The following is a 22729-nucleotide window of genomic DNA, read 5'->3' on the forward strand; positions in this document are numbered from 1 at the left end:
ATGAGAACCCGAAATATGCAGATGGTACGTCCATGACATGTTCCTGTTCCTTTCTGGCGGAGGCTTTTTCCTGCGGAACAAAAGAAAGAAAGAAAAAAAAATTCAACGTTTTTTATTATTTTTATTTTATCTTTCAGGTTATCCTTGAAGGTACAGAAGTACTTATATATCAGGGAGGTCTGCATCTGCATCTCCGTCCACGTTCCGCTCGGATTGGTATTCTTTGTGTTTTTTTTGTATTATATTATATTAGCAATAGTAATCGATATCGAACCTGCATTTATCAGCTGGGTTCCGCAGAGATTCCGCCCGATATCGCCATTTTCCCTGGAAGATTCAATTACTAAATTGGAGGGGAAACAGTTGCATTGCTGCAGCGCCAATTCGGTGGATGATTGGCTGTGAATGCTCTGTTTTTGGGGGTTGATTCTTTACTTGGATTTAAACCTTTCACATTCCTCGTCACAGCCTAATTTATCTTGAGCATCTTATCTGCTCATCAGATAATCTTCCTGAATTTCAACATTGATCTATATTGATCATATCCAAATATACATCCATCTCTGCCAGAGCCGATCTCAGCTGCTTCTTCTGTCCTCTTTTAGTTCTTGGAAGCCCGTCTATTGCTTTTACTAGTCTCATAACGAAGAATCCCACAAGCCAGGAAAAAAAATTTAAAAATTTAAATTCAACGAACTAGCACCCTGGCTGCCTTGAATTTTCCTCGGTCACTTTTAGGGAACTTCTCTTTTGCTCGGTTATAATATCTACCCGACTACCAAAATTTCATTTGGAGATATATATCTTTTCTCCATATCGGATCTATCTCGAAAAATAATAATTTCCAAAATTGACATTTTAATTTTAATTTAAAATATTTTTATCAGATCACGGCTCGGATTTTGATTCGGCTTCGGCTTCTCCCCTTGTCGGCTTCCTCATTTTACCCACACTCGATTCTCCGGAGTTCGCCACCACTCGTCCTCAGAGGCAACACACCTTCGGTCCGACCCCGTGGCAGTGATATCATTCCGAATCATTGCTCATTTACACAGGGTCCTTCTGCTACTTTCAGATCTGATAATTACAAATCTATTTCTATATTCTCTAATACAACAATGACGGCCACCGAGGACGAATACCAGGCCATTCGGGCTGCTGAGTCGTCTATTCCTGAAGAGCCAACCAAGGTCCTCTCCAACAACAGTGGTAGCAGCAGTGACGAAGAATCCCCTTCCTCCACAGTTGCCGCCCTTTCCAAGACCACCGATGCGATTCTCAAGAAGGCTCAGGCCAGTCCGATTCTTGAAGTCGATTTTACCAGTACTGGCAGGTCCAGGATTCCTCTCAGATCTCGTGCTCGAAGAGCATCTACCCACCAAGTAGATATGGCTAGAGCCATTCATAATCTGCTAGGGGACTCCTCTGCCACCAATCTTATCAAGGCTGAATGCTGCGGTGGAGGCTGCTGTCGTATTAATGGTGGCGATGGCTCCTCTGCTCCTCCTTCGCCTTCACTCGACCCACTCGTCCTTCCGAACAACCCCGCCTTCCGATCGCTCAACCTGCAATTGACCCCACTTAACATGAAGACAAATCTTCGCGGAATTTTCGTACTTCCTCCCAATATCATCACCTTGGAACCTCTCTCCGAAGATGTCGAGTACAAATCCACCGTTAAGACGCATCCTCCGAAATTCGTGACCCCACATCCGCCATATGAAGTATTTCCTAGCAAAATCCACCATACTAGATGTTTAACGTCGCCTGGGGCTGAAAAGCGAACGTACCACTTCGACCTCGATGTTACCGACTACCCCGAGGAAGGAGCCGGCGTCGACTTTGTTGTCGGCGGCGCCATTGGTGTCTGTGCTCCAAATGATGAAGAGCTTGTCGACCAGCTTTTTGATATCCTTGAAGTTCCTATTCTGATGCGTGACGAAGTCATCAACGTACACACCAAGAGTGGTAGATGGCCGACAATCTGGGGTGAGGATGAAAGTCGTCTCTTGACGACTACTAGGAGAGAGTTGTTGACATGGACCGTCGACGTCCAGAGCTATCCGCCCAAGAAGAACCTCCTTCGAGTTCTGGCTGAGTATGCTCAGGACGAATACGAAAAGAAGATCCTGATGTACCTTTGTTCTAGACAGGGCCAGGCTGCTTTCTGCGAGTAAGTTTGGAACTACTACCACCATTGTATATTTATTGGCTACAGCTGCTGACTGACAGTTATGTACAGACTGCGCACTGGTCCATATGTCACACTTTACCAGCTTCTTAGTGCTTTCCCATCCTCGAAGCCACCATTGGGCCATCTTATGACGGTCTTGCAGCCACTTATGCCTCGGTTCTACTCTCTCTCAAGCGATCCACACACTACTAAATATGCAAATCGACGTGTTGTTGAAATTGCTGTGTCTGTCCATGAGGCCGACGATTGGCAAGGTGGACAGCGTACTGGTGTTGGATCCGGTTTCTTCGAACGTATGGCCTTGAAGTACATCCAAAGCGGTGGCTCGGCTACCATCCACGTCCCCATGTTCAGGGGACTGATGCAAAATCCTCTTGCCCGCGAATTCCAGCCTGATGGTCCAATGATTCTGATTGGTGCTGGTGTGGGTATTGCTCCGTTCCGTGGGTTCGTGCAGAGGAGGTTGCAAAGTGCGAACTGTGCGAATAAAGTTTGGTATGTTATACCCTCCGACCATCGTCGTTTTACAATAAGACTAACTGTAGTTTAGGGTTATCCAAGGTATTAGAGACTCATTATTGGATGAGCTTTACGCTGGCGAATGGGGTGCCGATGAGCAGAAGGTGAAGACTGTAGTTCAATCTAGAGTCGGCACTGGCCGTTATGTCCAGGAGGAAGTTCGCAACCAAGCAGATCTTGTTTGGTTTGTAATTAACTCCCTCGATGGCCGTGTCTTTGTTTGCGGCAGCTCCAAGGGTATGGGTGAAGGGGTTGAAGAAGCATTAATTGATGTTGCTATGAAGAAGGGGAAGATCCGAAGAGAAGAAGCAAAGAATTTCTGGAAAAATAAGGAAAAGAGCTTCCAATATATTACTGTAAGTTGGAGTCCACCGTCTCTTCTACCTGGGAACCAAATTCTGACTAGATTATAGGAAACATGGTAATTAACCCCGGCGGGAGCTAAAAATTGCTACCGTGGAGCTACCATCTTGTGTGTTTTTGGGCCTGATAGGCTGCTCGCGACGATACCAGGGAACTATATATGATTTAATGCTTTAGTGGATTGTTTGTTTATCAGGAGTTTATGGGGAGGCTTTTGACATTTGATTTACGAGGTACTGAAAAGATAAAATTTTTGAAGAGAAGGATATAAGATAGTGAACGAAGACAAAAAAAGAAGCGCGCTACGCTGCAAGGCATTAGTAGTAATATATCGCTTACCTTAGTATTAACAATCAATCAAGATTATTATATATCATCAAATATCTAAATCTCCATCTCTTTTTCCCTTCCGTAGGTTTGTTTCGAGAAGAGGTCATCTCAACCTCAGCAGTTCCATATACTGCATCCCCGTATCCAAAATCGAGAACTCTCTTGGTTCATCATTTTCATCGGGATTGACAACGGGTGCTTGTGAAAAGTAATACCTGACATTCGGCCCATTAGGGAGTTCCAGCTGCTCGATGAAGTCTCGAATGACCCCTTCGCCCTGCTCTAGATACGCGCAAGGTATGTACTCGACCTCCATGAGCACACCTTTGATCACGCTACCCTGACTCAGAGTTGCGATTTTGATCTTAAAATCCTCGAGTTCTAGGATATTTCCCTCGGCCTTGAGCGTCAATCTCATACTCCACAGTCCTTGTAACTTTGCGGTAAGGATATGCTCAAAGTCCGGATCGATGGTGACGATAGATCTATCAACCAGACAAAACCGTTTTCCGGGGTGGAAGGATAGATCGAGGTATTGCATGTACCTAGTTTGAGGTGGAGTTTGTGTAACTGGGGCTTGTAGGCTGGGGGTAACTACGGTTGAGGAGGAAGGAGGACCGTTTTCACGGAGGAGACGGTGTTCTAAGGACCATTTTGCGATGAAAGTTGGCTGGTAGCGTTTGGAGAGACGGTCGATGATTGCGGCGGCGGGATTTTGGGTGGTGCCTGAGTCAGGACAGAAGTAGAGGCTGTATGGTTATAAGCTCGTTCATGAGAGTGTTAGTGGTAGTTCATCCAGGACTGGAAGAGTGGTAGTAGTAATAGTAGTAGTAAAGAAAGGAAAGAAGGAAGCTTACCCGGTGACTGGCATGATGTTGTTCAAGGATGAGATGGGTGGAAACAGAATAAAGAAGGATGATGAATGGGAGTAGAGCCAATCGGGCTTTCGTGATTAACTACCGTCGCGGCCGTTGAAGCCGGAGATAATTACCCGGTTCTTATAACAGAGTCGGATTTAAGCGCCAACAAGCGATGAAGGTTCGCAAGTCGCGTGGAGTTTGTCGGGGCTTATTCCCAACCCGCCCCGACGTGGTCTCTTATACACTTTCATTTCAGTCAATTCGACCTTTCCCATTCTCACCTGCACGATTGGGAAGAGCTAAAAAAGCAGCCCGGTGCAGAGCCGCAATTTTTTAACATTCGGAAGCGATACCTAAGCCTAGCTACCCGGCCTGGTGCCTGTGCTAATGGGTACCTCGCGGGTGATTAGATAAGCTGGGCTGGGGACACCTAACTTGTACCTCGTGCGGTTTCCACTTCAAGGACCTCCCCGTATAATACCGGCGGTGTTATAGTTTTTAATATCAATCTGTTGGTTACATCGTAGCTATTCGACACACCATACCCAAGGAACGACATCTACTCTACTCTACGGACCGATTGAGGGGGGAGGAATAGCTATAGCTGTTGTTAGACAATGGATTTCGTAAGAGCCCTCCCTTTAATTCTAGTTATGATGGGGATCGGATGCAAGGGTTCTCCTGGATAATGCTCTATACTTGATTCAACTAACAATTGGGGTGTTTTTGTGCAGTGGAATCGTCTGATTGGAAATAGTCCTACGACTACTCCTGCTCGCAAGCAGGTCGTAATCCCGAGTCCGGATAACAGATTACAGGACTTCAAGAGGATATGGCTTACTCTCCAAGTTCGTTAGGCCCATATACCCCTTTGCTAGATTAGTACCAGCTCCGTGCTGACGTTCGATAGCACTCCTGGCGAAACGGCCACCCAAATGACCCCCACCTGCAAACCAACCTTCGAAACCCCATTCTCCGCCTCACCGACCTCCTAATCGAAGAAGAAAACCAATCCGTTCGTCTTTGTTACAACTATGCTTATGACCAACAAATCTTCATCCCTGTCTCCCGGATCGCCCAAAACGGTTCATCCATCGTAATCACCGCCGTAATCCGCTTCTTCTCCACTTTGATAGACGATGAAGAAAACGAATTCCTATCCGCCCCAAACTTCGCACAAAGTCTGACAGATTTCTTACAAAAGACTGCTAGAAAAGCAGATCCGACATATGAGACCGAATTCGTGGAGTTTTTGTTCAGCTTGGCCACGAAGATTAGACAGAACCCTGATACTTTGCCGCTATGGTTCGCGAAGAGGGGGGATAGACGACCTTCGGCGGATTCCAATGAACGGTTTGTGGGGATAACGAATAAAGAAGATTTCCCGCTGTTTTATTTGCTATTGGATTATGTGCACCACGATGGCAGGGTGGGTGACTTTGCGAGGACTGGGTTGTTATACATTATCGAATCCGCATCGTCGTCAAAGGCGTTGGAAACATGGATCGTGGAGAGCGATTTGGCTACTATAATGGCATCTGGGCTTGGAGCGTTATACAGTCAGCTTAGTAGAAAGTTGGTGATTGCGTATTCGGAAGAGGATATTCCGCCGGCGTTACGGTTTTCGGATTATAGGCAAGATGGGTCGTTTGGCGCTGTTAGGTCGGATTCCATAGAGTTTAGAACGCATTTGGATACATTTTTGTCGTACATGGCGTTTTGGCAGGATGTGCTGGAGCATTGTCATTCGAATGAGGTTCGGCAGACGTTGTTGGATCATTTTAGAGTGCTATTTATTCAGCAGCTGTTGTAAGTGGCCCCCTTTAGTGGATGCCCGAGATGGGTTATCACTGCTAATACCATTTTTTAGGTACCCATCGCTGCTGGAAAGTTCAGACGTTGACGGCGGTTCGTCTGTTGCTGTTTTGACATATCTCCGGATTATCCTCGAACAATTGGATTCCACCGATATGACACATATCCTTCTATCATATGTTCTCTCTCTACCAACAGGCTCAGCAACTCCGGCAGATGACTCGCCGAGTGTGGTGAAAAGAAAAGAAGCCTTAGACATCCTAAGTCAAACCCCAGAAGCAGATAGCACACCCACACCAGATCTCTATAGTTTAGTCGATCTGATATTGACGGGTCTGCGGTCCAAATCCCAGCCGACGATAGCATCCACCCTCCGTTTAGTATCAGCTATGATCCGCAAGTTTCACCCATACGTTGCCATATCTGTGCTGAAAACTACACCCGTGGCGGCAAGTCCTAAATCCAGGACCGCGGGGATGTTAAATCACGAGCTAGAGATCTTGACTGGATTTATTGCTAGGATTTCTGAAGAAGACGAGGAGGATCCGACATATGAGACATATGTTAGCGATATGTCCGTGCTCGTGGAGACACATCCGTGTTCGGTGCATGTGCTTGCTGCGAAGCTGAACCAGAGGAATCAAGCAGTGCCGACACATGCCTGTGCACCCTCAATTAGTGAGCATATTGTTCGCCCGGATGACCCCGTGTTGGTAGCTTGCATGCGGCTGTTGGAGTCGTTCTTCGGGAATACGGTTGAGACGAATTTGATGCTTACTTCATTGCTTATTGATATGGCAAGTTGTTGTAACGTCAGTCTTGAGAAGTGGTTATTGATGGATGCGTCAATGTATCACAACGACTCGGCGAATCATGGAATGTACGATGAGGAAGAAGAAGAGGAAGAAGAAGGAGAGAATCCATTTGACGAAGAAAGTCCCTTCGGCCGCCCAATCGACCCAGCCTCTGAAGCCTCTGACGATGATGACGACGATGATGAGAAAGAAGAAGACTTCATCGCCAATCATCTCCGCAAAATCCTAGCTGCTCGAAAACCACCACAACCAATCGATGAAACCACATTTTTCAAGACTCTCCGAAGCTTGGTTGAATTAGTAGAAAAGTACCGCACGCAGGTACCAAATTTGGACATCAGACTCTTCGAACGCAAGCATGCCTTCAAATTTACGGAATCCCTGAATGAAGCACTACTTAACACGAATGCTATTCAGTCGGGTTCTCCACGTAGAGTATCGAAGACGCGACCTAGCATTTCGGGAGCAACTGGTGGGTCTACATCAGACTTTTCTACAACCCCCAGGAGATCCGCTAGCCCCGCTCTCAGCGCTTCTCACCTATCACCAAGTAAGATGCCGCCAAGCATGGGTAGTTTGAGAGGACGTTCGTCGGGACATACAAGGAACGTGAGTGCCAGCGTTATGAGTCCCTTCGGACCACATCTGGTGGGAACGCAGATTAGGATCAAATTAGTGAATGGGAAAGAGATATATAACGAGGCCACTATGAAGCCATTGCCGAGTTTACCGGCGGTTACTAGTCCCGGTGGGACCAATACTCCTGCTATCACGGCTATGGAAGGGCAGATGGAAAGTGATGGGGAGACGGCTTCGGAGACTATGTCAAGCTTTTCGGCGGAGAGCGATGATCACCATGTTTCGACCATGACGATGTCGCATTTACTTACAAATATTGTGATTTTGCAGGTATGTATAACCTCTGCCCTCCCTAGTTTTGTTCCTTGGTTTCAGCTTTCAAAACATATATATATATATATTTACTATAAGTGTGGAAGCTAATGATGTTACTTTTTGAACAGGAGTTTTTGAAGGAATTGTCTGCGCTGTTGCAGATACGGAGTTCGTTGTATAATGACATTACATATATTGCGCCGTCATAGCGGGACATTCTTGGAGGAAATTCGGGTTCTATATATTATATATATATATATATATATATATATTGTTTTCTTTCTCTTTCTATTTTTTGCCCTTCCTTTTCACCCGGTTCATGATATAGGGTAGAGGAACCCTTTTAAAACTGTGGTACTATTGGCGATAAAGAATACCGTATTGTAACATTACAACCGGTATCTTTTTCTTCTTCTTCTTCTTCTTTTTTCCTTTCTTCGTTTAGGGTTTGATACTAGAAGTTTACAATCCATATATAGGACGTCGCGAGGACTAGTTCTTTAAATATTGGGCAACCGCATGCATGCATAACTTTTTTTTTATGACAGAAGAGGACGTGAGAATTAAGTTACATGGACAATATATACCAAAGTATTTTGATGCATTACAACTTAGCCGTAGAAAGAAAAGAAAAGAAACATTCAAACCATATCATCGGTTCCTTTGCTCATTATAAATTATATTTAAATAGCAGATCAGGAATCGGTGATACATCCATGGCTTGCATCGGCCACGTTCCTATTGCGTTTTTCGACAGTTAGAGTCTTCTCCTTTTTCCCGCAATTAAAAAGGGTGTAGGGGTAGTGGGTGGAGACTTACTTTGCGTATTTATACAATGTACCTTTGTTGTACTTCAATGGTTTCTGGACATAGCCCTCTTTCCGCTTGGCAAGGGTTGCTTCATCGACTAGAAGGTCTAGTTTACGGGTTTCGGCATCGATGATGATATCGTCACCGTCTTCGACGAAGGCGATTGGACCACCCTCTTGGGCTTCTGGGACGATATGGCCGATCAAAAAACCGTGCTAGAGGGGGAGGGTGTTAGTTAATTCTAAATTGAGGGTGTGTGATCCGCTATAGATTTAGAAATAAGGAAGAGACGAGTATAACTTACAGAACCTCCAGAGAATCTGCCGTCAGTGATTAAGGCAACATCTTTGCCCAGACCAGCTCCCATAATGGCGGAACTTGGTTTCAACATTTCTAGTTCATATGTTAATACTAATACCATATACTTTTGAGTCAATGGTGGGGATATGCGTACCAGGCATTCCAGGTCCTCCCTTTGGTCCTTCGTATCGAATAACAACTACTGTCTTCTCTCCCTTCTTGATTTCTCCTCTCTCCAAGGACTCAATGAACAAATCCTCAGCATCGTAGACTCTCGCTTTCCCCTTGAAAACCAACCCTTCCTTCCCCGTGATCTTCCCTACAGCACCACCAGGTGCCAAAGAACCCCTCAAGATCTGGATATGACCGGTGGGTTTGATCGGATTGGACAAGGGTCTGATAATATCTTGATCCTTGGGGAAACCTTCAACCTTCTGTAAATTCTCGGCCAACGTCTTCCCGGTAACGGTCATAATACCACCATCGATCAAATCATTCTGCAACAGATACTTCAACAAAGCAGGTGTACCTCCGATCCGGTGAATATCCGCCATCACATACTTCCCACTAGGCTTCAAATCCGCCAGGAAAGGTATCCGATCACTCACACTTTGGAAATCATCGATCTTAAGGTCCACGCCAACGGAATGTGCAATTGCGATCAAATGTAACACCGCATTTGTCGAACCACCCGTGATATTCACAACAACCATAGCGTTCTCAAATGCTGATCGAGTAAGGATCTGGCGGGGGGTTATGTCCTTCTCTAACAAATTGCGGATTGCAGTGCCCGCTGTGATGCATTCGTCAAGCTTCTCCTGCGAATCGGCTGGATTGGAGGATGAGCCGGGGAGGGACATGCCCATTGATTCGATCGCTGTAGCCATCGTGTTTGCGGTGTACATGCCACCGCAGGCGCCCTGACCGGGACAGGCGTTTCTGATGATGTCGAACCTGGTCTTTTCATCGATTGCGCCGGTGATGTATTCGCCATACGACTGGAATGCTATAGATTTGTACCCAAAGGACGAAAGAGGTATGGTGAATTAGAAACAAAATAGCTTTTCAATTTTCAAGAATTTCACAAGAATGGCAGGTTATGAGGTGAACGACTTGAGCCGGATTTCATGCGGGTAGCAGCTAGGGTAGCTACATAAGTAGCTGCAAGCGTGAGGCGAAAGTTACCTGAAACAATATCGATAGGCTTATCGCCTAAGCATGAGGAACGGCCTGCACGGATTGTACCACCGTACACCATCAAAGACGGCCGGTTGACTCTTCCCATTGCCTACAGAACTCGCAAATTAGAACGATTCGCGAGACGGCCGTTAAGGGCCTTCCAGGGTAGAGAAGGGATTGGTCAGACTATATGCACCGTTAGCTATCTAGCTACCTTTACTTCATGCTAGATAGTATTCGATCTCACCCATTAAGACACCTGGCATATTCTTGTCACAACCAGGGATGGAAATATTGGCGTCGTACCATTGTCCACCCATGACAGTCTATAAAGGTAGAAGGCATTTGAATTAGCTTAACGGAGCCAATAGACAATAATGCTATACTTCCTGCCTTTTGGTTTCACAGTGGGATATTCCATGTTGCAAATACCTCAATTGAATCCGCAATTAAGTCTCTCGATTGCAGGGAATATCGCATTCCTGATGTTCCCATCGAAATCGCATCGCTGAAGCAGATATCGTGATCAGTTGCGAGTAGAGTGAGCTCGTGTAGCCCTTTAGCTACTACAATTAGCTGGCGTAATAAGGAATGGTATGCCCTTACCTCACACCAATGGTATTGAATTGATATCCCACCAAGCCGGCAGCCTCCACACCTTCCTTGACCTTGTAGTTAAGGTCAAGTAGATGCATGTTACACGGATTACCTGAATACCACACCTAAAAAGGAACCGGGATGCCGTGTCATGGTGACACAGGCCATTCGAACCCCCATGTCAGCTAGGCAGTTCCCTTTCTCTCTCGCAAAAATGACCCCTTCGTTTCTTCTTCTTCTCCTTCGTGATGGCAAGTCCCGAAGGGTCGGGGCAAAAGTTCCACTTAGTCCACGTGGAGTCTCACAGATGATATGCCGACTTGGGCTTTATCCATGTCTGGTTCTTTCAGTCCTGTTGCATATACTATAGTTGGACAGAATCCAAATCGGCCAAAGTATCAGCATGCAAATTCATTTCATTCGCCGTCGCTACGCTCCGATGCATGTATCTGGTCTTCTTTGTGACCACTTTTTCTTTCTTTCTTTATATTTCCCTTCATTTCATTCGCTGTCGGAGTGAAATGTGATAGAAAGAGTATGATTCTGAGAGGCTTACACATTGCTTGAGATGCACCCTGCGATTTTGGTTGCGTGATAGCATGACTGGTTCGATTGAGCCCCTTTGGAGCCTCGCTGGCCTGCTTTGATTGCGAAGTTGCTATGCATCGGACCTGCGATTTGCTAGAAACGCCATGATTTGACTATCAGAAACATTTGCGCAACGATGCAGTCGCAATTTCGACACCGCTTTTAGTTGAAGAGAGATATGGAGGATATGTACGTACCAATACTGCCGTAGCAGAGGCCTCTGCGTTCTGATGGCTTGACGGAGCATAATTTTTTTTATATTTTATTTTTCTCTCTTTTCTTCTCTCCCTTTTGCCTTCCTATCTGATGCCCGAGGATTTATGGAATGAGGCGCGCAGGAATTTCTTTATTACAGGCAATACGAGCCGGCTGCAGAAGGATAATCGATGCTTCAATGGGATGTCTTTCGCAATTGAGAGGTTGGTGTTTTCTTCTTTTTTCTTTTCTTTCTTTCTTTCCCTCTCGTGATCGTTGTACCTTTACATAAGATCAAATGTTAATTTCGATGCCTACTCTGGCATATTTATACATCCGCCAGGTACTAGTTGCCGCTAGAACCCTTGTGACCATGACACATTAAATGGCTTTAAAGACAGAAAGAAGGAAAGAAGGGAAGAAAGAAAAAAAAAGATTTCCCGGATAACGTACCCAATTAACAAATAGGATAATACGCCAAAGCCTTCTTTTAAAGTCAATGTGAAGCAGATTGGAAAAGATGAAACAGCCGGCTGGCGTCTCTTCGCAGCTTCAAGAAACCTAGAGGGTATAAATTTTGAAGCGAAAGCGCTGGCTGGATATCAATTGCAAAGATGATAATTGGACAACGACACCGTTGGCCCTCGCGAAGATTCCCGTATTGGACAGCGTTTGACCAGGGATATTAGCCGATGCCGGGGAATGAGCGTCGAGTCCGAAGGGCGTCGGCGGTGGTGGTAGTTTACTCTTTGGGAGTGTGGGGTGGAGAAAGGATATGATTCTGGATGCAGCCATCGAAGCGAATAAATTGGAAACCCTTGCCTGGCATGCCCGGCAACTTTTGCCTGGAGAGATCCCAATCTGTTGCAGTTTTTGCTGGCCCAACACTCACCACACTCTCCACTCCACTCCATGCTCCACACAAGATCCATTACTCGTGGCCAGCCAATGACATCACAAGATCTCCTTCGAAAACGGGGCCCAGCCTCCTGCAGCAAAGGGAGGAGGTCGCTGTTCGTTACACAAACACATTTGCTGCTACTTCTTATCCTGAACTTGGCTCCTTTTCTTTAATAAGAATAAGTACTTTTTTTTTTTTTTTTTTTTTTTTTGCCTGGTCCTTTATTTTTGTTTTTAGTGACTTCCTTTCTTTCTCGATGGTCTTGGTCTAGTTCCCTTACTAAGAAAGCGGCCTTGCTGCAATGCATTCCACGACTAATTGGTATATCCCGGTCGACCTGCACTACTAACGAACGTACTTAACGTAGGGGGTTGCAGAATCTTTTAGCTTCGAAAAAAAAACATATCGATTCAACTTGCAATTCTTAAGAACCTTCATGCAATGTGCATTTGATAGCAAATTAGTTCTAACTGCGGCAACTGATCAGCCAAACCGAGCTCTCATGATCTCATTAGCTCCCGAGATCTCATCTCTCATGATCACTTTTGGACCCTTTTGTCCTCAACCTTGGAAATCCGGCATACCCGGGACGACAACTATTGGCTGCTTCCGAGGAAAGTACAAAAAATATATAAAAAAAATAAAATAAAAATACGAGAGATATGCAACTTTATGGCCAATAATGGATGAAAAAATGTATACTTTGAGTACATGATGCGGCTTTAGTGGTATCTAAGTTATTGCCAATAACAGTATTCAGGTATTTAACAAATAATATAATCAAAAGAGTAAAAATATAAATCTGGATAATTTGGACAGCTGAAGTTGAATTCATGTAAAGATCTGATACGATATATAGAATGTATTTGGATCGAAAGAGAAAAAAAAAAGTAAAATAAGATAAATAAATAAATAAGCAAAAACTCGCAGAGGGGTATCATATATGTTATAATGGCAAGAAATCAAATACAAAAAAGAAAAAAAGCATTTTGAACAAAAATATTGCAGGGTTTTGTTCTTTCAGAGAAGATTGGATTTTCTAAACATGCATGCGATGCAAGGAACCTATAGGACAGGCCCCATCAAAAAAAAAAAGTATATGTGGTAGTTGTCGTAATGGATCAAGAAAGGTTGTGAGAAACTTCTAATCCGTAGTAAATATTGCCGATAGAGAGAAGAAAGGGGGGGGTATCGAATGCATACGATATCACTGATATGTCGTTTTGAACCTTTTGCCATCTTTTATGCCTTCCTGCGACGCTTTCCGCGTGAAGCCGTATCCTGGTCGGAATCATCACCCTCACCACTTTTCTCCTCATCTTCCTCCTGTGGTGAGGCCTGGCTAGCTTTCTCATTCCCTTTCTTCACGGATATCGCGCATCCTTGTTGCTTAAGCGCTTTAGTCAGCCCCGTACTTGGCCTCATTCCTGGGAATTCCTTCGCAGTGTAGACCGTAAACACATCACTCATCACTTCAGTGGTAACAGGTGTGAAGCTGGCTTGTTGTCCCATTGGGTCTATGCACATCAACACAAATTTCAGTCGAAATTTGCCGTGTGTGCGGCATGAGAGGTCTGGGAAGCAAAAGAACGTCCCGTCTTCGGTATTTTCGTCCTGCCCGATGAAAGGCGACGCCACGAGCGTTCCCATGAGCCGTCTTGTAAGCCGTTTGTCCTGCTGCTCGAGTGCAGTTTCGTCTGCTGTTCCTGCTACATTCCATAATGTGCAGTGGACAACGTTGAAAGGGTACCTCACGTCGGATTCGCTCGACGGGTTTGAAGGGTCAGAGGCGACCAATTGAACGATCGGTGGTGGATCGATAACACGACGGTCTCTTTCACCAAAACCGCACGCTCTAGCTGCGACTGGTTGTTGCCTTACAATAAGTTGAAGGTTATCGGACCTATAGTATGAAAACACAACTTTAGTAACTGACTCGAAGGTTCGTAGAGGGAGACAGAGGAGGGAATCAAAAGGGAAAAAAAAAAAGGAAGAAGAAGAAGAAGAAGAAAGAAAGAAAGAAAGAAAGAAAGAAAGAAAGAAAGAAAGAAAGAGACATACATTGGGCGAGGCGGGAGAATACTGCGTAGCAGCTCAAGCTCACTTGAAAAGCTTCCTCGTGGGGTATTCTGAAGACTGACTGGCTTATGTGCTGGTGAAAGAGTTTCTTCAAAGGTTCTCTTGTTTCCTGTTGTATAGCTTGGGCCTGGGGATTGTGACAATGGTGTATTAGATCTTTTTTTTTTTCAAAAAAGAATTAGAGGAGTTAGCGAATATTCGTCTTATATAGGTATATATATATATATATATATATACCCAAGGGGGTGTTGATGCATGATACGTACAGTCTACGGTCTCTGGGCGATCTGGACTGTCCTGCAAGATGTCCTATTGGCTGAACATAGCGTGGCGCAGCGAAATCGGATTCTGGCGACACAGCTGTCCCTTCACTTAAAGGGTATAGAGGTGGTGGCGGTATGGACCGTCTTCTACCTTGCTCCAACTCTATTGCATACGGCTCCGGCTGGGCTATAATGCGACCCACATCGGGATTAAAATGGTAGGGCGCTTCTGGAAGATATGGAACCGGCGGCCGTCGATGTATTGGCAAGGGTGGAGCAAGGTTAGTCCGCACTCTAGAAGGCGAACCAGCAGCGTGAGAAGGAAGAGACCTTGGAGGAGGTGGAGGGGGGAAGGGTCGATAAGAAGGATGTGAAGCATACGAGTACCCTTCCGTAGTTTTAACCGGCGGGACATTCGGGGAGGTCCGTGGTAGTGGGGGTGGAGGGAGCAAGGGCGGCACAGGTCTACTATGAGAACGACTTGATGCGGCCTCAGATCGCTCAGGAGTCAAGATTTGGCGAAGATGAGTAAGGGGTGGTGGAGGAGGTTGTGGTGGAGGCCTAGGAGACATCATCCGGATACCGGTTTTGTGGAAATGCTCCACAGCTTATTTTTCTTTCGCAGATTTCAATATGGATCGCCCAGTTGCAGGTCAAGCAGCAGGTAGCTACGTAAGTGACTTCGGCTCGATTGGAGCTAGCCAGATATATGCAGCGGCGAGGAGGTCGAGTAGGCTTGAACTGGGAACAGGGTTGAATTGAAAGGTCCTCAAAGGCATTCCATGGATCGAATTTCGATCTAGGCTTGTGCTGCAAGAGCAAACTCGGTTCCAGGTTTCATGCTGCTGGGAATGGAATTTTTATTCCTTCCCCGATACTCTCTCGGTTTGCCCTTTGGCTGCGTCTACCAAGTCTTTCTTGGGAGAGGGCGAAAGAGCAAGAGCAAGAGCAAGAGCAATTGCGAAAGTGAGAAGTACTTCGAGGTCCCTGCAGAAGAATGTTGCTTTCAACGCAAAAGCAAGCTCCTTCGACAGCAAGGGGCCGTCCGGGCGGGCCAGAATACCACTCTCGGAATGAGAGAGAGAGAGAGAGAGAGAGAGAGGTCACGGCAATTGGATAATCCTAGTAGTGAGCGGAGCGGCTTGGACGAGATATCTTCAAACCAGCAGATTCAGGAATGAATAAGATCTTAGCTCAGCGGCTCGGACGTGTGTCTGGAAGTTAAAGAGTTTCAGGATGGATGTGGATGTACTATGGCCCGTGGCGAAACCGTTCCGCGCGGGAAAAGCCACCTGCGAATCAACGGCAAGTTTGGAAATCACGTTAGCCTCGAAGGTCATAGTCTTGAGAGCCGTGTAGCCGGCCAGAAAATACGAGGAAGGGTGATAAAAGTGCATTTTATGAACAGAGGTTTTTCTCAAGTTCGTTTTTTTTCTTTCTTTCTTTCTTTCTTTCTGCTGAGATCGAGTACAAAAAAGGGCGTTGGGAGAGTGGTATTAATTCGCAACTTACCCAAATCCGACTTGCTATATTCTGGGGTAATGATAATATCAAGCACTCTGGCGGCCCCACGGAAGGAACAGGCTGGAACTGGAACTGGGACGTTAAAACTGGAACTGGAACTGGAACTAGGCCCAAGCTAAGCCAGGTCGGTTTTCGCCTCGGGAAGCACCAAAGGCGGCAGAATTTCGAGGTTAACCGTACGATACAACGGCGGCGGGATATGATTTGTTTGCACTGCTCGAAAAAAAGGGCCAAGGGTCCACACCAGGCTAAAGTGCGAAGTTTCCCAGGAAGTCGAAAATGATGACAGGAATAGATCTCTCCCTCTTCTTTTTTTGATTTGTTTTGCTGGGCCCCTAGCGAACTACCTAGGCATATTGTGCATATGTGAGTACGGCAAGACTTTCGTTTGTGCAGGCCGGCTCTGCGATATTTTCCCGGGATCGATCCTGACGTTCGAGTTGGGAACCCTTGATAGTCGACGGCTTTGTCGGAAAGATATGCAAAATAATGGCTCCACGGTTCCGTTCAGGCGAGAATGATGACGATGTATGTATGTAAGTTCGGATGGAAAATTAGAAGCCCTTAGCTTAGTGGACGGGTATATATCGAATTTTGAATTGAAGTCGAGTGTCTTTCCGCGCCCCCCCAGCTGCAGTTATGATATGATCTTATACTGTTCCCAAAAACTCGAATCCGTCCACCCCTTCGGCTTGACCAATTGATAAGAGCGGTGCAGAGTACAGTTCTAAGCGAACTCTTGCAGATGCAGTTTCTCTCCCGCGTTATATATAAAATATAAAATAAAAAAAAAGGTTTATCAGGCCCGTTTGGATAAGTCTTAATAAGTTAAGTAAGTAAGTAGTAGGTAAGTGCTGATGTCGAATCAAAGTAATAGTTGAAGGTCGAAGGTAAAAAAGGAAAAAGAAACAAAAAAAGGAAAGAAAGAGAAAAGGCCAAAGACAATAAGTAATATATGATATAAGATATAATAAAAAGAATGCAATCTCGTGGTGCCTCCTCGATGGATTAAATCGAGTCGTTGAATTCGAAGCCAAAAACAACACAGGCAAACGACATGAGCTTCAAGAAATAGTAAGTTTAAATGGAAAAACGGGCCAGGAAATATAATAATTTTGGTTCCACCGATGGAAGGAAAAGGGAGGAAGTTGAAGAGAAACAAAAGAAAAAAGGGAACAACGATTCCGGATGGAAAGACCTGGGGGGATAGGAACAGTAATAAGTAAGTAAGTAAGTAAGTAAGTAAGTATAAAGATGGAAAGTTAAGTTTACTTGACTTACTCGAACTAACTGGGATCGAAGAATAAGAAAAACAAAATCCGAGCCTGAGGAGTCGAGTCGAGTCGAGTCGAGGTTGAACGGTTGTGTTATGAGGAGGGGGCCTGTCCTGTCCTGTCCTGTCCTGGGTACATTACATGGTGATAGCATAGCGGTGGGCTAAGTAACAGGCAGGTCACAAATGGCAGCAAATAGGCAAGAACGAGTACTTACTGACTGACTTATTTACTTACTTATTTACTTACTTACTTACTTGCACGAGTCGATTGAATCTAAACATCGTACGTTACTAGTCTAGTGTATACTAGGTATATTCGTTTATGAATTGTACTGTACTATACCAGTTGTACGTACTGTATACGTATACGTACTTAAGTATGTAAATACATCCTCTAGATCTACATACACGACATATACGTATATATTTGTTTACTTAATTAATTATAATTTTAGTCCTGTCGATTGCAAAAATTAATGCCGTCGAGCAGCTGTCTGAGTCCGAGCCTGAACATTGCAGCAAGATTTAATTCGCTTTGTTGAGAAATTCATACAATTAATTAATCGACCATGCCATGGCTGGTTATTATTAGCATGCACCCCGGGCCACACATTGCCGTACTACATACATGTGCTAGTCTTGTACCATAAGTACCGTACCTACCATACATCGATACATTTATCATTTATCATTTATCATTATTGCATCCTTCTACGGAGTACTAGCTAGACTGGATTGACTAATGGAGATTAACAGTCGAAAGAAACTTAGTGTATGCATGTTATATAGGTATGTATCTGTATATGTGTAAGTACGTATTTGCATATGTTAGTTAGCTCATATCCATTAATTATCCTGCGCGAGGGAAATCAAGACGACGGGTCACAATTAATGGTTTAGTCGTCCGGCCGTACACACACCATGATCTAGAAAACGAAACAAACGAGAGGGGAAAAAAAGCGGGAGCCTGAAAATGCCTGTCCTGGAAGTATGTATGTATCTTTCTCAAACTTCGCTTTGTCCGTCCTTTCGTTCGTTCGTTCAACAGAATTCAGAATCTCTAATAAGGATTCCCTGCTAGTTGGTTAAGACCTGGGCTTGGTGGCTAACGTCGATGGACTAAAAACAGATGATGGTTAATGCGTCGGGTACCAAATTACAATTGTAAGTACAAGACACGGTATGATGATTTTGTTTTAAAACCGTTCTGTATATTTCCTTATTTCTCCCTCTCCGATCTCTCTTAATTTCTTCAAGATTCTACAAAAATAAGCATAAAAATAATAAAAATAACAGAAATAACAAAGTTAATGATTTCATTCGCTTGGAAAGGCATCTATCTGCGATATGGTCTCACAGTGGGCAAACTGATGCCGCAGTGGCTGAACCGATGAGGAATAGGCCGGGTGGAGCTCGACTTACCTTAAATTTCGGCATAAACCCAAACCTGTGTGCTTAAAATATTCCATCGTACATACATTAAACATCCTCCGTACTTGCTAGTAGGCTATAGGTATCATGTATGCAAGTACTTACATCCATGCCTTCGAGTTAGCTGTGGGATCGGCCTGTCAGAAGCTTGAAGAGACAGGAAAACTCCGCTTCTTTGCCCGAGATGGGCCCCTAGAGAACCCCCTTCCAGGAACATCGGCAATGCAATGGACTGCAGTGAACAACTGACTAGTCTCCGTCCGCTTTTGTCATCTCGTCAAGCTTCCCTCTTTTAACTCTCGTTTTGTTTTGTTTTTGTTTTGTTTTTTTGTTTTTTTCTTTTCTTTCCTTTTCTTTGCGAATTCTTGGGCTTCGCTAGTGTCGGTCGTTGGATATGTAAATATGCATATGACCAAATGCATCCGAGATGAGGACGCAGACCTTGGTGAAGTGAGGTGAGGAGTTACATGTATTGTGCACATTGTTAAGGACCCCCGCACCAACAGGCCATGACACAGTCAGTCATCTCAATCGAGATATGAGGGAGAGGGAGAGGGAGAGAGGGGGGGATCACATTCACAAAGATGGTCCCGAAATCCGGTAGCCTGGCCAAGTTAAACGTACATGTACCAGCATTTCTCACTCGTAATAACCTTTGGCTGGATTGTGAGGCATCGACAAGAACGGCATGAGTTAAAAGTAGGCATCAGGCGGGATGTGTGGGGAAGTAAGTAAGTACCATACCATACCATCCCATCCCCTCCCATACCATACCATACCATACACAACCTAAGCCAGCATCATATCACTTGAGCAGATAGAACTGAGCCCTTTTTGTTCTTCTTGTCCTTCTTATCCTTCTTGGTATTTTCCTTTATTATTGACAGTTGGCAAGCCTATACCTGCCTGGGCAATGCTCGTAATATCGATCCGTACATACGATACGAAAGACCAGAAAACAGGATATCCAAAGTGTCATGTATACTACTTTATATAAAAGAAAAAAAAAAAATTTAACAAGAAGGAAGCATTGCATCGGCAAGCTCACACACACACAGATATGCCCCGGATATGGATATACAAGCTGCAGACACTGTAAAGGGCTTGCAGACTCGATCAACCTCAATTTCGAAAGGTTCCCGGCCTGATCTTTTTCTCTCCGAGGAAATAAGTTATTACAATATGACTTCCTTACATTACATTACATTACATGACTTGCCTGCCAAGCAACAAAGCTTCGTTAGCTCTAGATTTTCCTGGAACTTCGTTCCGCCACATGCGGGCATTACACCTGCATGTGTTTTTGGTGTTATCCAAGACTGATCCATAACGGCTGCGGGTAGGAAAAGAAGTTTAAGAGAGGAGAAGGCCCCATTCGTGAACGAGCTAAAGAGATGGTGGTGGGTACTTTGATAACATGATACAGTACTTGCTATCGAGAAGGTATGGGATTATACTACGCTATGCATGTCTGGATGTCCCCTCGGTTAGCGAGTTCTGCCCGGGTGCAATTGAGATTTCGTTCAAAATATCGAATCTGGCATGATCCAAGCGACGGCTCTTCGACCTTTCACTCCCCAAAGACGTAAGCGTACCCGGGAATCACGAATCGCTGGCCGATGGAATAAATTGCGGCATTTACGATCCCCAAAATGCCCCAAAATGCTATGTTTTAAACAAACAAGTGCAGTGGCCTGAAGGGGGCTTATGGGAAAAACAGAAACAAAAACTTCCGTCAATATCGGGCCCGTATACTCTTTTCACACATTCTATATTATAATTACACGGATTTCCCCACTCTCAACAGCCCTGGTATATGGGTTATGTATGGGACCTCCACGGACCATATAGCTTTAACCGCTTCAATGGCCACAGAATTGCAAGCACGAAGATGCAAAAGTGGGGCTCTTAGGGCCGCTTAGCGATTGACCTTCCCTAAGTTTGGGATCTGCTTATAAAACCGGCCGACATAAAGTTTACTATACCAGAGTTACTACCTTATACTTGATACTTGGGAGGCGCTCTAGTTGGCCTGATATTATATTAGTGCTTGCGATCTTGCCTATTACATTGATTTGGATCCATGGAGATAACCCCAAAGTACAAGTCATCCAGTTAGAGACGGAGAAAGCTAGGGTGCCGGTGGTGCCTTCATACTTGTGACAGCGTATCGCTGTTAGGAATCCATCTTAGCCAGGCAATGACAATTGCGAATATCTTGGTTCTCAAAAGTGTTCCCGTGTTCTCGTTTATGGTCACCGGTGGTGATATCGTGAGCCTCTACAAACGGAAGGAGGAGGCATTCTCTATCGTTCGAGTTCCAGGCAGACAGGAAAGCTTAAGGTGTCCCAAATCTTGGGATTTCTAACCTTCTCCTTACAAGCCTTTGCCCGTAATTTGAATTGAAGCCAGCTGGCCGAAAGTCCCGATATTCCTTTTTTCTTCTTCTTCTTGCTTTCGAAAACTGTCGAGCTCGACCAAGGAAGAAAGGAAAGAAAAATAAATATTCATCTGATCGAAAAGTCCTGATACGTGCGTGCTACTAATAATATTTTCCATTCCGCCGCGACATGATCTCGAGCTTATGCTTCCTCATTTAAAAATGGGGTACATCTAGCTACTTCTACCCGAGAGCCCAATCATATGGACGACACCAGCCATGAATAATCCACTGTCGATGTCTTTTCGAGCAAGGTTATCCCGGGAAAGTTTGAAATCGAGGGACGGAACGAAACCTCACGAATTCAATCTTGATAGTATTATATTACCTGCATTGAAAATGTCGGATGCGAACCGGGTCATGAGACGTCTTTGAATTTTTGAAACTCTTCCACATTCAACTTTAGGCCGTTTTTGAAAAAAGCACAAGACAGAAGGAAAACCCCAAAACTTTTCGGCTACGATCGTGTGCGCTCGGAGTTTTGGCCCATTTTCTGTTGCTCCTGTCTAATATAATACATACACGGTACATACTTACTTACATACATACATGTATGTACACCTCCTTTTTTCTTTTTTGCTCTCGACCATATGATTTTTCTTCTTCTTCTTCTTTTTCACTTATTTTCGTTTTCATTTTTGTTTATTTTTATTTTCATTCTTTTTTTATTTTTCTTTCGCATCTCATGCATAGTTGTTGAAACCTGGTCTGGACTTTAATTTATAACCCGTGTGAGGTTATTCTCGGTTTACCGCTGTAAGAAGGTTTTCCTTGAGCCGTTGATCCAAAGGAAGGCATACATGCCTGATCCTGGCAAAGATCATATCAGCGACACGATAAATTCCTCAATGGAGCACCGGCCAAGAGGGATTCGGAGCTGCAAACGGGGGAACTCGAGATATCATCCTCTTGGGGGGTGAGGGGGAAAGAGTATCTCATGAAAGTCAAGCTGAGGGGTACACCCGTCCATCCTTCCCTCGACTTCGTTATCGGCGAAGCTAGCACCGATTTCGAGGTATTGACGGCTACCTTCTGTTCGTGGCCGAAGTTGGGACAAAAGATCAGCCGCCGTTTCCACTGTTACGTCGATGCGGCAAGGGTGACCTGGTTGTGTTTGCGGGTTTCATAGGAACTAGCCTTTTTGTTTCTCGTTCTTGATGGCTTGGACGGGTTGGGGAACCAGCCGGCAAGGCGCACACACAACTTGCACTGTGGCCGTAGCCATAGCCGTAGCAGTCGAAAATATTAATTATCATTGTTATTGTTATATTCGCATGGACTTACATTGTGACATATTCCCGTACCATGGCAGAAAAACTATAGGCATGGTTTATTTTTCAAGAGCCTGCATGCCTA

General features: G+C 44.8%; 5 protein-coding genes across 5 annotated transcripts; 2 read left to right on the forward strand and 3 right to left on the reverse strand.

Moving 5' to 3' along the window:
* Window positions 1–1118: 1118 nt before the first annotated feature.
* AOL_s00043g585 (uncharacterized protein) lies at window positions 1119–3138 on the forward strand (the record flags this gene model as incomplete). Its single annotated transcript, XM_011121071.1, has 4 exons — window positions 1119–2173; window positions 2243–2689; window positions 2745–3069; window positions 3127–3138. The coding sequence occupies 4 exons, from the start codon at window positions 1119–1121 to the stop codon at window positions 3136–3138; spliced, it is 1839 nt and encodes a 612-aa protein (XP_011119373.1).
* Window positions 3139–3509: 371 nt separating this feature from the next.
* On the reverse strand, window positions 3510–4277 carry AOL_s00043g586 (uncharacterized protein; the record flags this gene model as incomplete). The annotated part of the gene is made up of 2 exons (XM_011121072.1): window positions 3510–4155; window positions 4264–4277. 2 exons carry the CDS (start codon window positions 4275–4277, stop codon window positions 3510–3512), a joined length of 660 nt encoding a protein of 219 aa, XP_011119374.1.
* Window positions 4278–4883: 606 nt separating this feature from the next.
* On the forward strand, window positions 4884–7999 carry AOL_s00043g587 (uncharacterized protein; the record flags this gene model as incomplete). The annotated part of the gene is made up of 5 exons (XM_011121073.1): window positions 4884–4892; window positions 5001–5114; window positions 5177–6075; window positions 6137–7805; window positions 7919–7999. 5 exons carry the CDS (start codon window positions 4884–4886, stop codon window positions 7997–7999), a joined length of 2772 nt encoding a protein of 923 aa, XP_011119375.1.
* Window positions 8000–8485: 486 nt separating this feature from the next.
* AOL_s00043g588 (uncharacterized protein) lies at window positions 8486–10774 on the reverse strand (the record flags this gene model as incomplete). The annotated part of the gene is made up of 7 exons (XM_011121074.1): window positions 8486–8528; window positions 8610–8815; window positions 8905–8993; window positions 9055–9906; window positions 10327–10405; window positions 10512–10642; window positions 10693–10774. 7 exons carry the CDS (start codon window positions 10772–10774, stop codon window positions 8486–8488), a joined length of 1482 nt encoding a protein of 493 aa, XP_011119376.1.
* A 2828-nt stretch (window positions 10775–13602) lies between these two features.
* On the reverse strand, window positions 13603–15274 carry AOL_s00043g589 (uncharacterized protein; the record flags this gene model as incomplete). The annotated part of the gene is made up of 3 exons (XM_011121075.1): window positions 13603–14263; window positions 14422–14595; window positions 14706–15274. 3 exons carry the CDS (start codon window positions 15272–15274, stop codon window positions 13603–13605), a joined length of 1404 nt encoding a protein of 467 aa, XP_011119377.1.
* Window positions 15275–22729: the final 7455 nt, after the last annotated feature.

This window comes from Orbilia oligospora (assembly GCF_000225545.1).
Source record: "Orbilia oligospora ATCC 24927 unplaced genomic scaffold scaffold00043, whole genome shotgun sequence".
NCBI lineage: Eukaryota > Fungi > Ascomycota > Orbiliomycetes > Orbiliales > Orbiliaceae > Orbilia > Orbilia oligospora.